This window comes from Rhincodon typus, chromosome 26 (assembly GCF_021869965.1).
Source record: "Rhincodon typus isolate 14 chromosome 26, sRhiTyp1.1, whole genome shotgun sequence".
In the NCBI taxonomy this organism is placed as follows: domain Eukaryota; kingdom Metazoa; phylum Chordata; class Chondrichthyes; order Orectolobiformes; family Rhincodontidae; genus Rhincodon; species Rhincodon typus.
Window position 1 is genome coordinate 5,666,779 of NC_063357.1, and position 16,210 is coordinate 5,682,988.

General features: G+C 40.4%; 1 protein-coding gene across 1 annotated transcript in view; it reads right to left on the reverse strand.

The window, feature by feature from the left end:
* Window positions 1-949: 949 nt before the first annotated feature.
* The window catches only part of LOC109929388 (clathrin heavy chain 1), a 38,325-nt gene continuing 23,064 nt past the window's right edge, over window positions 950-16,210 (reverse strand). Inside the window, exons 6-16 of the mRNA XM_048612337.1 lie at window positions 15,925-16,038; window positions 13,831-14,004; window positions 8,552-8,749; window positions 7,941-8,141; window positions 7,020-7,172; window positions 5,381-5,503; window positions 4,064-4,201; window positions 2,927-3,091; window positions 2,563-2,743; window positions 1,396-1,559; window positions 950-967 (exon numbers count right to left, since the gene is read on the reverse strand). Of these exons, the coding sequence (XP_048468294.1) occupies window positions 950-967; window positions 1,396-1,559; window positions 2,563-2,743; window positions 2,927-3,091; window positions 4,064-4,201; window positions 5,381-5,503; window positions 7,020-7,172; window positions 7,941-8,141; window positions 8,552-8,749; window positions 13,831-14,004; window positions 15,925-16,038 (1,629 nt within the window). The remainder of the gene's footprint in view (window positions 968-1,395; window positions 1,560-2,562; window positions 2,744-2,926; window positions 3,092-4,063; window positions 4,202-5,380; window positions 5,504-7,019; window positions 7,173-7,940; window positions 8,142-8,551; window positions 8,750-13,830; window positions 14,005-15,924; window positions 16,039-16,210) is intronic.

Sequence of the window (16,210 nt, forward strand, 5' to 3'; positions counted from 1 at the left end):
ATTTAATTTAAACCGGAGAATGCATAACTAAAGGTTGGCAGGAAATCTTAAAAGTGTTTGAATAGCTTCAGTGCCCCAATTTAATTGCAGAAACATGAACAATTGCTCAAATGTAGCTTTTTTGGCTCAGGTGCAGGCAGTATTTCAACACATTGAAAAATTAACTGGTAGTGGCACTCCCCTCTGACATTCATACCAACTAGATACATGAATTGGAGTCCTCAATGGTTGCTTCAATCCACAATGGAGTCAAGTTTTGGGATTACAATTAGTTTTATGTTAATCTAAAAGCACAGCTACATGGATATTCTAGGAGACACTTTCTACTTCGGCCAGCTCCACATTGATATTCTGCCAATGTCTTGTCACAAAGAGCACTATCCTGCACAAGGGCAAGGACAGTCTACTGGAAAATAAAAAAGGGGGAGGGAAAAGGAAGGGATATAGCCTATGCTACAAAAAAAAGTTTACCTGGTACATGTCCTGCCCAGTCCAGACAAGGGACAGCACAAAAGATAATAGCTTCCATCAGGAGCTGGACACTTCACATTATACAAACTGACAAGCAGCAGAATAAGTTTCACTTGTTACTTAGTCACCTCAGATTTCAAATTAACAACAGCCAAGGGATCAAACCTTAATCCCCAGACCCAGTTTAATCTATTCTAATGAAGTGGTTTGTGGATCTGTTGACTACAGTCAAGACAGCAGCTAGTTTAGTCTATTTACTTATTACACCTCAAGTAAAATCTACACAGGAATAGGTCACTACAAATTATATTTGATCACAACTGTACTTAATTTTGTATGCACATTTATAGTAAAACAAGATCTACATTGTGTGTGAGAAACTAATTAACTTGAAGCTAGTCTCAATTGTAAGGACTGAATTCAGCTTCTGCTTTACAGGGAGCTAGCCTCTAGTCAGGCATTCAGGATAGGAATTTCCTCAATTCAAAGCCTTGAACTGCAGTGCACAAGAATAAAGATCAACTGATAACTAAAATGTTTTAATTGTCTGACCAAACTGGGTTCAGTAAAAACATTGAAGGCTTGGACAGTTGGAGAGCTGGTTTGGCAATAAAGTGACTGAGGTCAGGACCAGGTTTGTCCTATCTTAGTTGGTCAGTTCCTTAATACACATCATACTGCCCAACACAGGACTATAGATGTAATTCAGGAGCAAGATGAAAAAAAAAAGAAAGAAAAAAGACAATTTAAATCATACAATGGGCATTTGAAAAGCAAGGCAATCCAGTATTCTGGTTTTAGGCCAATTTTTAAACTTAGCAATTCAATATCCATTTTCCATTTACTAAAACACAATTACTTGCTTTGAATTATACCCAGTATATGCCCAAGCAAACAAGTGTCAGGACCTGAAATTGTTTTTACCTTGAGGAAGTTCTTCACACGTTCTGGATCATAGCAATTGCTCTCCCGACAAATTCGTTCCACTTCTTTGATCTGTCCGGTTTTACAGGCAGCCTGAATATACTTAAAGTGGACTTCTGGGTCTTGACTGAAGTTTACAATGGAGCCCAAAAAATAGAACAGGCCTTACAAAAAGGAAGCAACACAAGTGTCAGAAGCAGGAAAATCCTTTCAGTTAGCAACCAGAACTTCTGGCTATGACTTGGCCTGTAAATGTTTACACAATGGCAAGATTCACTTCAATTACATCAGCCCACAACCCAAGACTAAAATCAAAGGTGTTCTGTTGAAACTTTGCTCAGCCAGGTCAGACTACTAGCTGTTCCACTTTAAAGGAACAGAATCCTGTAACAACTTGTAAATTGAGAACAAAGTTAGAGCTAGGAACAGAAGTCAGGTGAGTGCGCCAAGTGTAGAAGTAGACCATTTGCCCTTTCCACTTGTTCCAAATGCAGTCACTGCCTCTCCAGGTTCACTAGCTATTCCAGAATGCCATGGATCTTTAGTCTAAGCGAATTAAAGATGGATATTGGAATTGAGATTAAAGTCAAGGTGGCCCAGGAGGTAATTCACAATGGGCCATGGAGTTGCCCATATCAAAGAGATCAGTGGTGTATTATAGGCTTTCAAAAGTTGCGAGCGTGAGAATTTAAACAAAGTTAGTGCAGGTCAGCAAAGACAGAACAATGGTTGACAGACAACTTATGGCAAGAGTCTGACAATACCAAAGAGGTGAGGACAGGCCTGGGCACTTCTGCTCAAGTATAGGCAGAAATAAAAATATTACTGGAACAACCATGTACTTTAAAATGCTGGAAGTAATGAAGTAATGTCAACTTAGTTCACATTTGTTTCAAGGAGAGAGTTTCCACTGCAAATGAGACTTGGGCACCATTTCCTCAAGAGAGGAAATCCTATAGCCAAATAGTGATTACACAAGCGCAACCTCTGCTGATTCATGGACTCCATACACAGTTGAGCCAAGTTAACAATGCATTAAAATCTGAGGAAATCTGAGTGATGAAAGCTACAGCTTGCATAATTCCCCTTCTGCCACATGATTCAGAGCTATCCATGGTTTAAAACCCCCTTCCCAAGTAGAGTTTACGAACAAAGTTAAACATCTACCTTCAAAACTCTTGAAAGATTCAAACAGTTCAATCAGCTGCTGTGTACCAAGTTGCTCATGGTATTTGGAAGCAACCTGCACACAGATCTGCAGATTCTGACGGATGTTGGCAGACAGCATGGCACGCAGACATTCAACAGAATCCTCAACAGACAGGGAGCCAAAGTAATTGACAAGCCACTATAAAAAGGGAAATATTCAATTTGATCTTTCCAAGTTGTAATTAGCTTCTCAAATTGCTGAATATTCTTGATTAGTTAGATGCTAGGCTCAACATTAAGCATGAAAAATCAAAAGGTCTAGGTTGCATCAAAATTTAATTCCAAATCCAAGTTATGGATTAGGCCATAATCATTTACTGACCTCAGGATTTAGCAGATGGGTGTGCACTACAGCACGTTTAATATCATACAGGTCTGTATAATGTTCCAGGGCTCTTTGAAGCAGTCCAGCTTTTTCACAAAGCTGAGCAATGTGTGCACGATCATAGTGAGTGAACATCTGGTTACCAAGAATAGCATCTGCAACCTGAAAACAATGCAATTGGAGGAGTTTAGGTATGATATTTTAAAGGACCCTCATTGGGAAACACAATCCTAAGGGGAGGGAAGAGAAAGCACCGTCAAAATATTCTCTCATTGGAAAACAATTTCTCTAATACAAAGTCTAATGTGCAAATCACATGGGCAGGCCCAAACCTTGAAGGGGAATCAGTAGGAGCAGGATACATGACTGGGAAGGGAGAATGCTCAGAGCATTTTAATGCAATATATGCAGGTATGACATACCAACTATCAAGAACCCAGGTACATTAAACTGTACATTTGGTTGTATAATGCAGAATTGGACAAAATGACTAAAGTGCACATCACTCATGCAGCCACTAGAGGGGGTTGAAATATCAGCCACATGTTTATAACTGCAGTAGCATCCCATCAGCTGCAGGAAGCTGAAGCAGTCAGACTTTACCAAAAATGTATTCTTGATCAAACCAAGGCTAGCATTCAGATGGGATCTTTAGTGTAGCAAACCATCGAGTCTTTACAGAAAGTCTAAGAGACTAGTCCATAGACATTTGCTCTCGGGCCTGCCCATTTCAGCCAAGATAACCCATTTCTCATCTAGCTTCCTGTTGAAAACCACCAAGAGATTCACTTCAATGTTTAAAATTTAACTTTTAGTCCACCTGTTGTTTGGAGATGTCTTCACATCTCCAGTAGGTGGGAGATGAACCCAGGCCTCTAGTTCAGGGGCACTACCTCTGCACTGTAAAAATTACTCATGGTTACAAGTTCCACACTAGTAAAGTGGTTTCTCCTCAATTTGATTGGCTTATACTACAAAAGGAGGTCAAACACCATGGAGTTCAGCTGGATAAGTTACATGAAGCATGTGTAGACATTGCAAAGAGGGTGGTATTAATATTCAAATCTTAATACTGGGTAGGAATGAAACAGTCTAGAGATTAAAGACAGTGTTGCTACTGCAGTGATCACATACTTGAGGAGCATGCATAAGATTCATCTCCAGGAGGCGAGTCTGCAATGGTCCTTCAGATGGACGGTTATTCTTGAGGGCATCCAGTAAGAAAGAAGTGCACTGCTGGATCAGGTTGTATTCCATGAACACATCAACAATCTGCAACAAGAACCAATAAAGTTCCAAGTCTGGATATTAAATACTGTAAACAAAGGTTAGCAAAGTGAATGGTGTATGTTTCATACAAGTTGTCCTCTTGAACTCAGTTAAGAGTAACAAGTTGCAGCATGACTGGGATCATGAGGATGCACTTTTAGGCAAGAGAACGTCTGTTCTTTAAAGTATACCTGAACAACCATTTGATAACATGCTGGATACAAGCTTTCCTTCAAAGGTTTAGGGCTGAATGTGCTTTAAAGAAACCCTTTGGGAAAAGAACTATACTGTAATCCATGCTTACATGAATGCTAAGGAACCAAAGGCAACCCCATCCCACCCCATTACAATACAGGTTCCTATTCAGCTCAGACACTCTTCCACAGCCCAGCACATTTTCTCCCTCCAATTTCCCTTTTCCAAGTCACAAATCTGTTGCCAACATCTTTTGATTATACTCCATGTCAGAACCAATTCATCAAAACTACAAACTTTTAACAAGTTACATAAAATCATCAACATGCAGCTTCCAGCCAAAAGCTTCAGACAATAATCCAAGACTCTTTCCAAGAGATACAACTGAACATCTCATACTTGGTAATCCAACTCAGCATTAAATCTATCGCCTCCTGAACAAAAACAGCCCATTTTACAGATGAGATAGTATGGTTCCCTCCATCACAGATGGAAATTCAACTAAAGTACCTACTGGAGTCACTAAACCACCAAAGATCTGCATTCCAATCTTATACATGGAAGGCTCTTATGGCAGTGGGTTGTATCCCTTCTCTGGACCAGGAGACCCAGGTTCAAGTCCAACCTGGTTCAGAAGAGCACAACTTCTGGGCAGGTTAATCTAAAAAGTATTATGGTGATCAACTTGCCAAGACCTTCAGTGGGACACCTCCCAGCACAATTAATGCTGGACACAAGTTAAGTGTCATGAAAGTTCTTCAGGCAATAGTTGATTAAATATGGGAATTTAAGGATACTGTAGTAATGTGATTTTAGAGTTAGTTTCCAGCAGCAAGGGTTTCAGCTTTGCAAAGCCATTCATTCAATCTCGAGAAAGCCAGCCAAAGTTCTAGAAATCGAGGACCAAGGAACAGTTTGCTTGTAGGACAAATTAGTTTTGCAATAGAAAATGTTTAAAGTGTTCAATTTCACAAGAAGAGTTCCTACCTGGGTGATATCTGCAAGAGGTTCTTCATCCTGAACCAACATCTGAGCAAACTGAAGTCCTTGATCAGGGCCTACCCTCATTACATTCCTTAGCAGAAAGATCCAATCAGGTGAGTAACCAACCTGAGCAGAGACAGAGACAATATAGATGAGCAATAAATGGAGAAACAAAAATTAAAGGCATGTGATGTCATCTAGCTGCATCAATATGGAGTTTAACTTCAGCAGGTTTGCAGCATTTCTTCATTGAGAAGGCAGTTTACAGCAAGCTTTAGTAATCCCAAAAGTTGAACTGATCTGAATCACAATCCAAAAAAATGATAAATGGGAACAAGGGAATGCAGGAAGTGCAAGATTAGGCCATTTAGCACCTCATGTAATTAGGATGGACTGAACAAATTGTATTTTGGTGACTGATATACTTGATACATCGAAAAGTCATAACAGAATGACAGCCTCCAAAGCCCTCTAGGGCAGATAATGCTAAACATGTGGAACACAAGTCTTAGTCCTGATAAGCTATTACACCTACCATAAGTGGACCTCCTGCAGTTACTCAGTCTGCATTATACCAGAGATATGCATATTGCAGTAACATTTGAAAAATGTTACTCAAGACAAAAAAGAGATTAAAGCAGATTAAAGCTGGTCTATTCAATTTTCCAACCCAAAAATGAGGAATTCAGGCTGCAATTAGCATTTTTGCTGAAGTCAGTGCTTAGGCCTCAGCTATCTAACATGATCAATGCCTGAGGGGGCAGTGATATGTTTGGTTCCTGGTAATAGGTTAGTCCGATAGACATTTGATATGGGCAAGGACCAGCAAAATGGTGTCAGAGTAAATTGGGAAATTTGAGTACCAATAGAAATTTTAAAGAGGCTAGTAAATGCTGGCATTCAGGGACTGGAGGATACATGTTTGAAGCATAAAAGTTAACATGCAAGTATGGCAAGATGACAAGTAACATTTCAGCCTTTATTCCATGGGATCACATCAAAAGTTTGAACAGTCTTGCTGAGCTCAAGATCCTGTACCTTATGAACCAGTGTCTCCTTTGTTAAAGAAATACTTCTCTTCCAGGGCCAGAAATTTAAAAAGGTAGCATTAAGAAGAAAGGGTGTCTGGAAGAGAGATGACAATCCCATTTGAACATGAGTTAAATGATCTTTAGGTGGGGGCTCTTTGCCCCGGTTTCAGAAATCTAGAACGAGAAGTCAGCCTCAGAAGGATCGGGAACTGAAATGTTTAAGGGTTTAGCTTTCTACCCCAGAATTTAGATATTCAAGCTAAGCACATTCAAGGCAAAGATTTGTCACAAGAACAGGTTCAGGCCATTGGCCAGGATGAAAAAAAATTTAAGCTTGTAGTCATGATCCTACAGAATAAACTAGTTGTATAGCCTATTTGTGCTTCCAGGACTGAAACATTGTTCACAGCTCCAGTTAAGATTTTTGAAAAGCTTGGAACTTCGCTGAATCTTGACAAGTTTAATTGAAACTCAATGTTGAGCAACATTCTTGTTCAAAGTTTGTTAAATCTGCTTTAGTGTCAACAAGTTGTATGTTTGATAAGTTCTCAATACTTCATGTTCCAAGTTAAAACAAATTTACACAACTATATTAACAAAAGAACACTTACTTTCTTTGCATACAGCACAATCTTCTGGAACTGGCCAGTTTCTGCAAAACATTGGATCACTTTGTTGGGGACATTTGCCCTCAGGTAGACACTCAATGCCAGTGTGGGATCCACAGACTTCACAATATCACCAAGCTCCTCAGAGCACTCCAGCTATAGGAACATCATTTGAGCCATTATAAATTAAGTAAATGAAGTTCAAATTTTAGTTTGTTAAAGTACTCTACCACTTCTAAAAATGATCCGAGTGATACAGGCACACAAGTGGAAGATTAGTTGTAGGTTTCCTCCCTAGTAAGCTTCAATTTAGTGCTTTGGTCCAGTGGACTGAATCCAAGAGACATGTTCAAGTTTGTTTTCATAGGTGTCAAAGGCCTGTTTAACCCATGAAATATTTGAGAGCTGATCACTGTGGCCAAAAAAAACTACAAAATCAATTGAGCCCAATACATGGTAGCTTGAGTTAGTATGGTCTACATGCAAGTTGACAATTTGGTACTAGTGAATTAAGGCATGGGTTCCCAATTCCAGATGCTGGAGTGCAGGGAAGAATTCCTAAAAGTTGAACAGGTTGAGAGAAAGTGAGGACAAGTGCAATGGATCACTACAGCCTTTCATATTTGCATACAATATTTAAGTTAAAAGGGTCTCAGGCAGTGTCCTGGGCAATTAAATTCAGACTAATACCTAAAAAAGAACTGAAGGCTATGACAGAGCATTTTAACATTGGTTTGATGATCCAACTTGGGCCAGTGAATACCTTCTGTTTAGTGACCACAGTAAGCCAGGTTATCAGAAGCTGCTGGTAAAAGCTTAAAGCCACATTAAGTACTTAAAGTTTAGTCTCATCCACTTCATGGGAAGCAAGACTAAAATCACTTGGGGGATGAACCCAAGCAGAAAATCCATTTGTCAAATTACCTTATCTTCTTTTAGCCACTTCTCAAGCAACTGCTTACGACCCTGCTGTAGCACTGGCCTACATAGTTCCAAAGATTCAAATTTGTTCAGCTGCCCTTGATCAAGTAGTATTCCAAAGTACTGAAGCAAAGGGGATGTCTGCCCTGGCTGAGCAGTTACACTCTGAAAACGCCGAATAGTGTCTGGAGTGCGCAAGATACCCTGGTTGAGAGAAGGCAGATTAGTGTACACAAACTTGAAAGCAAGTCAAAAATTGTTTCATAGTTGTTAATATTTGTTTGCAGGCAAGTGACTCCTTGTTCAAAATGGATTTCAAGTGTCAGAGGCCACTCAAAGCAATGCTGAAGATTTGGACGCAAAACAAGCCGTAGGTTGAATATGCTTTCTGATGCAGTCTCCAGTTAAGCCAGTAGCTGCAGTGTCTATGGCAAAGAATTTGCCACCAGTTGTGCATTAAAACTTGGATGTTTTACACAGTTAGCTCAGTTTGAAACAGCTGCAATCTTAAATTGCCCCACTTTGGATATAACCCCCATCTGAAATGAACCTCTAGTCCAAAAATTGGACTATCCTGCCAACTCAAATTTGGACTACACTGTACAATACATTACCTTTGGTGCATTTGCAGCTATTTTTGCTGCTTCTGAATAGTTTCCTTGAGCAAAGAGAGCATTGAACTTGCGAGCAAAGAGCTCCTCTGCCCCAGCTAGGTTATTGCGCACAGCCATGCGCAGTGCAAGGTCTGGGTTCTGCAACACATTGGTGATGTAAGGAATGATATTCTCTTCTTCAACACAAACGGATAATACCTGAAATAACAAAGTTAAAAATGAACTTGAGAACATACTACAGTTGATTTCATGAGGCAGCATCCTCTTGTCAGAATTTAATTTAGTGCAGTAACAATGTTGCTGAGAAAAAGTTCATGTTAGTCAGGAAGACAGTCAGTCAAGAGCTAGGGTTAAGCACCATGACAAAATATTAATTCAAAAGCAAAGCTGTTTAGACATCAATGCCTTTCCATTGAAGTGGAAGAGTTGGCCAATACATTGTGGAGACAAGAACTTGGATGTTCTATTTGATTACACCTGGGGGGGGAAACTGTTGTGCCCTTGAACTCCATAGCACTGCTTAGCATAAAAGAGATAAGGTGTAGAGCTGGATGAATACAGCATGCCAAGCAGCAGAGCAGGAAAGCTGACATTTCAGGCCTAAACCCTTCAGAAGTGGGGGAGGGGGAAAGAGGGAGGCAGATAGAGAGAGGAGAAGATAGGTGGAGAGGAGACAGACAGGTCAAAGAGGCAGAGGTGGAGCCAGTAAAAGGTGAGTGTAGGTGGGGAGAATAGGTCAGTCCAGGGAGGATGGGCAGGTCAAGGGGGTGGGATGAGGCTGGTAGGTAGGAGGAAGGACAAGTTAGGCTGGTTTTGGGATGCGGTCGGGGGAGTGGAGATTTTGAAGCTTGTGAAGTCCACGTTGAGCTGCAGGGTTCCCAAGTGAAATAGGAGGTGCTGTTCCTGCAACCTTCAGGTGGCATCGTTATGGCAATGCAGGAGGCCCAGGATGGACATGTCTAAGGAGTAGGGGTGGGGGGCGGGATTTGAAGTGGTTTGTGACTGGGAGTTGCAGTTGTTTGTTGCAAACTGAGCATAGGTGTTCCTTTGTATGTTCAGTTCTGTTGTACAAAGACATACAAGTATTGTTCAACTGTTATGCTACAAAGGGTCAAGCATTTAAATATTCATTAAATCTCATAGGGCATTCTTGTATATGGATTAACAAGCCCTGTTTGATCTGTTGATCCATACAAGTAATAGGTTCCTGTAAAACTGGTCAAACAGGGTGGCTGCATCAATGCTCAAACAAGAAATCCATTCCCATTTGTGTAGTCTGAGATTGAAGAAGTAGTTACATTAAACAATTTACAGGGCCACTAAAATGACTAATTCAGGTTGCCACACCAAGCAACCCACTTTTGAAAATTGAAAGAACTACAAATGCTGTAAATCAGGAACAAGATGCTAGAAAAAAGGCTCAACAGATGTGACAGAAGTGGAAAATAAGCTCCTGTTTCAGGTCCAGTGGCCCTTCCTTAGAACTGTTAAGGGTCACCAGACCTGAAGTGTTAATTCAGATGCTGCCAAACCCACATTTTAGTGTTTCCTAAAAGGGATGACACCCATGGACAGTAGCAACTTCCAAAGCTGAAAGACACTGACATGCCATTGTGTTGTCCCTGACCAAGGGACACTGAAAGGGTGCAGAGCTCCTCTGCAGCTAATTCCAGGGATTGGCAATTTTTAGAGTCTTTGGATGGAGAAGCAGAGACTGCTGCCCTGGAACAGATTGAAAGATTCTAAATTTCAACTCCATTTTGTAAGAACTGTTTCATGATAAACAAGAGTACAGATTTAAAAAAAGGTAAAGTGCAAGATGCAAAGACACCACAGGTGCTTGTGTTTAAAACAAAAAAGTTCTGGTAACACTGAACTCAAAAGCAAAAACAAAAACAAGTGGGGTCAGAATTTGTTGCATTGACTAGATTCAATGGGCCAACTGTCTGCACTGCAAGTGGCAGCTAGTACACAGTTTATATAGCAGCTGACTCACTGAACGCCAACTTAAACAGCTGTCAAGTTGAGTGGGCAGAATTCTAGCCCTATACAGGTTTATTTGGTGTTGAAATAAGCCAGGTTAGTCTACCAACTGTTTATGCTGGCAGCTTCAGATGATCCATTTGATCAGAACCGGGTCAGGTTTTGGGACAATGAGCTGATGCCATTGCACATCTTTTCAGATTCAGAATCCTCAGTGTGGAGAAGGGCATCAAGTTTGCATTGATTGCTTTGTATCTCAAACTAGATTATGGAATTAGGGACCAGACTGGTCATCTTAAAACCAGACTCTACATTACACAATTCACTACTTACAGGAGATGAAATGCAACTGAAGTTCAAAGGTCACACCACAGTAAACACATCAAGTGTAGATAGGGTGAATAGCCAAGGGCTCCCCCCCTGCAGTGGGGCAGTCCAAAACTGGAGGGTAAAGGTTTAGGGGGAGAAGGGAAAGATTTAAAAAAGGACCTGTGGGGCAACTTTTTCCAGGAGGACAGTGCATGTATGCAGTGAACTGCTGGAAATAGTAGGGGAGGCTGATACAATTACAACATTTAAGACAGACATCTGGATGGGTATATGAATAGGTAGGGTTTAGACAGATTGGGCCAAAATTGGCCCAGAGATTTATCCAAGATATCTAGTCCAACTTGTCCTTGCTGACCAAAGGGTCTATTTGCACTGTATGTCTGACAAACTACAGCCTTGATGCTGACCCATTTGCAGAGCTCCTTGCGCTAGAGTGTAGCAACTGCTTAGGTGAAAACAAAATGTGCAGTATTAGCACAAGAAAAACAGCTTCTGTTCTACATTTGGAACTGGTGTATAATTTAGTCATTAATGTTTTGGGTCCAGAGATCCTTCCTCAGAACTGAGTTCAGTTCTGAGGAAGGGTCACTGGACCTGAAACATTAACTGTTTTCTCCTTCAGATGCTGCCAGACCTGCTGAGCTTTTCCAGCAACTGTTTGTTCCTGATTTACAGGATCTGGTTTTATAATTTAGTTGTGCTGAAAACAAACTCTTGCACAGCTAATGGTGAACTCATATCAATAGATTTTTGTTGAACGGAACAAGATGACGACCAGACAAACATTAACTTACAGGTCAATGCATGAGCATCCAACATCATGCACAACCTAAATATGATCACTTATTACATTTGGGTGAAGGCAGGGAGATGTGTTAACATGTTTTAGTCAGTGAACTCGTGATATTCACATGGTAGTACACTGCATTGTCATGGGTCGTTTGTCTAGGGAAAATTGCAGGCTCCTTATACCTTCAGGTATAACAGCTCACTTGAAAGCCAGGCTTTCATTTGTTCTCCATTGAGTCAAGTGATTCCATATATTTATGCACTTTGAGCCAAGCTTTTTCACAGGCGGTTCGACAATCCTGACTATGAAGTACTTTGAAAAGAAACCTCCAACAGCTTAGCAACACTAGCCAAGATTGTGGATTCCATTTCAGAGACTGGAGCACAAATCTAGGTTGACAAACTAGATGGCCAGGCTCCACTGTGTAAATAAGCAGACTTTTGTTTCACTCAACTGAGGTCTCATCTACCTCTACATGGATGAGAGATATCCCAGTGTAGTGTTCTAAAAACAGGAGCTCTACCAGAACACCACAGTCCAAAAAGTAGATTCTGCTCCTTAACGCATTTGTGGACCCTTGCAGTGCACAAATTTGTCAGGTTTTACATTGGACTACATTTCAAGAAGCAGTCTATGGTGTAAGCTGCTTTGGGAATCTAGTTTAAGGTTATATAGACATGCCAGCTTACTTCTCTCCCCCACCCCAAAAGTGTTTGGCCACAAATTCCTGCAGCCAATTCCATGTGACCACCACTGTTGCTCTCATGTGCCTGAGCTTCATGGAAGCTTGTTGACAAAAATTCAACTGTGCCAATAGCAGAGACTGTAGGTTAATTTTTAAATGCCACATTTTAGATTCTGGATTATAATGTAATTGTAGGAAGGTCTGGAAGTCAGAAATCAAGTTAAGCAGCAACTCATCTTCCCCCATCCACCAGGTGGAAAGCACTAACTGACCTTCAGTTGCCAGATTACATTTCACATCAAAAATTTACACAACTATAACTGGTAAGCAACAGATCAATTGACTTTGAACACTTCATCTTCATGAGGCTATTGCCACCTAAATGGTGGCTAGACTCCAACTGATTTGCACATTGCCCAAGAGACGGTTTCCTTGCCTAGAACTGCAAGGACACTAAATTGCTATAATATACACTTTTCCAGAAGAGTTTTGTACAGTTCTGAATAATCCCCAAAATAAATCTACCAATATTACCTTTGCACTAAATTTCTGAGAAGTTGATACAGGAAGCAACAAGTTAGTTTGCATTGAGGAAGAACTGCATTTCAAGTAAAAAAAATGCAGGCTTTAGTTCAGTAAACAAGTTAAATTTCACATGCAACTTGTTCTATTGGGAAGAATCATTTATTCTGTGCCAAGTGTGTTAAGAACACAAGCTTAGTCAAAGTTACACTGGGTGCCTTAATCTGAAGGAAATTCAGGGAGAAACCCCAGAGTGCTACAGTATTTAGGCCAAGAACTTGGAAGACTTACAACAGTTCAATTGAGACTAGATAGGGAGTGAAGTGATCTATTTACAATTTAAATTTTAATTAGAACTTGAAGCCAACACTGGAAATTAAGTCTGCACTTGCTAACCTATTTGGGACCAGGCAGTGTGTAGAGTTTAGCAGTTGGAGTAGAGGCAAACCACAAAAAAGGTGTTGGAAGTGAGGTGAAGCAGAACAGAACAAAGTAAAGAGCTGAAACTGTAAAACAGTTTAAGATAAATAGAATGAATTAGTCAGTTGCAAATCATTCAGTCCAGCAATCTGGACAGAAGGATTGAGATCGTTGGCTGCAGCCAACATTAAACATGGCATGACAAGGAATTACACTAATTGGATGCAGCTGTCTTGGATGCACTGATAACCAGTAGCAGAGAGCCACAGCCAGCTGTCACTACTCAAAGTCAGCTTCCACAAGTGCATGGCTATTGTACCAAGGAACAACAAATGCATGCAGTTGGAGGTGAAGTAGTTTAAAATCTATAGTTCAGGTATTAAATCTGTTTTTGTACAGTACTCTTGCTTGTTTTTCAAAGTGTGGATTCTTTGGAAAAGAAGAGGACAGATGGAAGCCACTACAATAGATGCTTGTGCTGAAGAGAAGTGTGTAAAAATGACTAACTTGGCAATTTTAAAAAGCTGGTAAAGTTTATAGCCTCCCTACCTGACCCTTTCTATTCACTCCAATGATTCCAGATGTAGCATCATGTCCTGCTGTAACAAAGATGGTCTCTCCACTGATTCTGTTCATGTAGATACAGGTCCCAGTCTCCAAATCATATAGGTGGATATATCCATATTTGGTAATCAGGAAAACAACATCATGCTTTGCACTTATCTTTTCAGGAAAAAAGTAGTGGTATGTAACAAGGTTAAAAACTTAAGACAAAAAGTCTTCCATTCAGTTATTACATATTGAATCAGAACAGCCTAGAAATAGTTTCATGAAGTTCTCACCAGGTTGCTTTTTAGCTTATCGCATACAGCACTGGAGGAAATATCCCATTAAGATCATTTACAGCTGTTATATGCACATTGTTAGTACAAATGGATTTTGGCTAGTTACCCAGATATTGGGGTACAAACTTCAAATTTCACTTGAAGATTTCTTTAAAAGGGTGTAAACTTCCAAATTCATGCCACTGGCAAAACATTAGCAGTTCACTGGAGTATTCTGAAGTTTAATCATGTTCATGGCCATTAGTCTCCAGGCATGGGTATGACAGCCTGTTCTGCATTTCCTTGCATGGTCCATGATGCAGGTGGGTTAAAAAGATACCTTGGGACAATTACTAGCCGTCATTTGTCAAATATGGCCACTTTTAATTCTAGGTTCAAGGTTGATTTTCTAGGTAGCAGCCAGCATGCCAGTAAAATTTCTCCTCAGCAGCCAGCTGAATTCACTATTGAATTCAGGTGACTGAATTCAATATTTACTTCAAATGACAGCTGGAGCCAAGTGCAATTCAATGACATTTCCTTTTTTCCAGGATGGGAAAAAAATTAAAACCCAAGTGTTAAAACAGGAAGACTGAGGGAAGTCAAGTCAGTCTAAAGGTGAATTTCTCTGCTTGAACTCATTTCTGCAAAGACAGACTGAAGCCTGTTCACTTCATGAAGTGAGGCACAGCTGTTCAAAAAAAAAGCTAGGCCCATCACAAGATAGTATACTATCAAACTCCCTTCTCCCATGAGTTATGTACATACTTTTCTGGTCATGAGTAAAGCCAGTGAGTAGAGCCAGATGTATTCACTAAAGTTCATGTAATCCAAGTCCACTTTGCAGAGAAGGAGAACGTGAAGGTAGTGAAACTATGTGCAAGTGCTCAAAACTAGAAATAAAGTTGCTTCTCTATGGATGTGAAAATGTAGATTTATGTGGCACTTCATTAGCTATGAAAGCTGTTGTCACCTAATCAAGTGCTGGAAGTACAAGTCACTGTTGGAAATAGGAAATGCAACTTCCAGTTGTGCACAGGACTCCACAACAGCATGACAATCACAATCCGTTCTACTGTAGTTGTTTAACAGAAGGATAAATATTGGACTGAACACTAGAGGAAGATACCCCTTTCTTCAAAGGGAGACAGATGGATTTTAACAAGCCAGCCAAGCAGGGGGCTGGGAGCCAATTTAATGATGTTGAAATCAGCACTGCACAAAGATGCCCCAACACTGATTTTACACTTACTCAGTGATATTGAAGCTTGAGCCTGATGGCTCATGCAAGGGTGCTGCCAAAGCCACAAGTTGGCTAAAGTGCTCTCCAACCTACAGAAAAAAGCTGAGGAGCCACTGCTGTACTGACTGAGGATTTCAAATGGAGGCAAGGTTGGTGAACTGAAGGCTGTATCACTAATATGGTTTTGCCATCCTTTTAATGGCTAGGTACAGTAAAACTGTAGGCTGTTCATGCAGGTTAATTCAGGCATGCAAATTAAAACTAGTTTATGGCAAACATCTGTTGCCCTCAAGCTTCACTAGGGCAATGCTGATGCCAACTAACATACCAGGTAGTGGCATATAAAGCTCATTTGAGCCAGCTAATTTATGCAGGTACATGGTAATTGAGTGCTAAAGTATTATGACTGATTTATTATCTTTGTCAGCAAAGATAAGCTTTTAATCCAACCTGCATGCACAGTAGTCATGGCCTTGAATCAGTAGTATAAAGCACCGGATGAAACCCAATGTGGATTCTAGTTTCTTAAACTCAAGTGTCAGACTATGATTTCTCCATTGCATACATTCAAATTACCTGCATTGCAACAGGGAAGTCATTTTGTGCCTCTGGTGGGAAAAAGACATCCACTGCCTTCTTGGCAAAGGGCTGATTTCCTGTAGGAGGAGTTCCCACCTCAATAATGTGAAGCTGTAAGGCAAAGATGCATTAACAACAATGTACCTACAGGTAGCAAGTCAGTAATTTGTTAACACACTAGAATCAGATTCTATAATTCATTAAATACTGCAGAACCAATACCAACTCAAGCTAATAAAGTAGTACAATTCAATTCAGAGGTCCAACAGAACCAAGCCAAAAA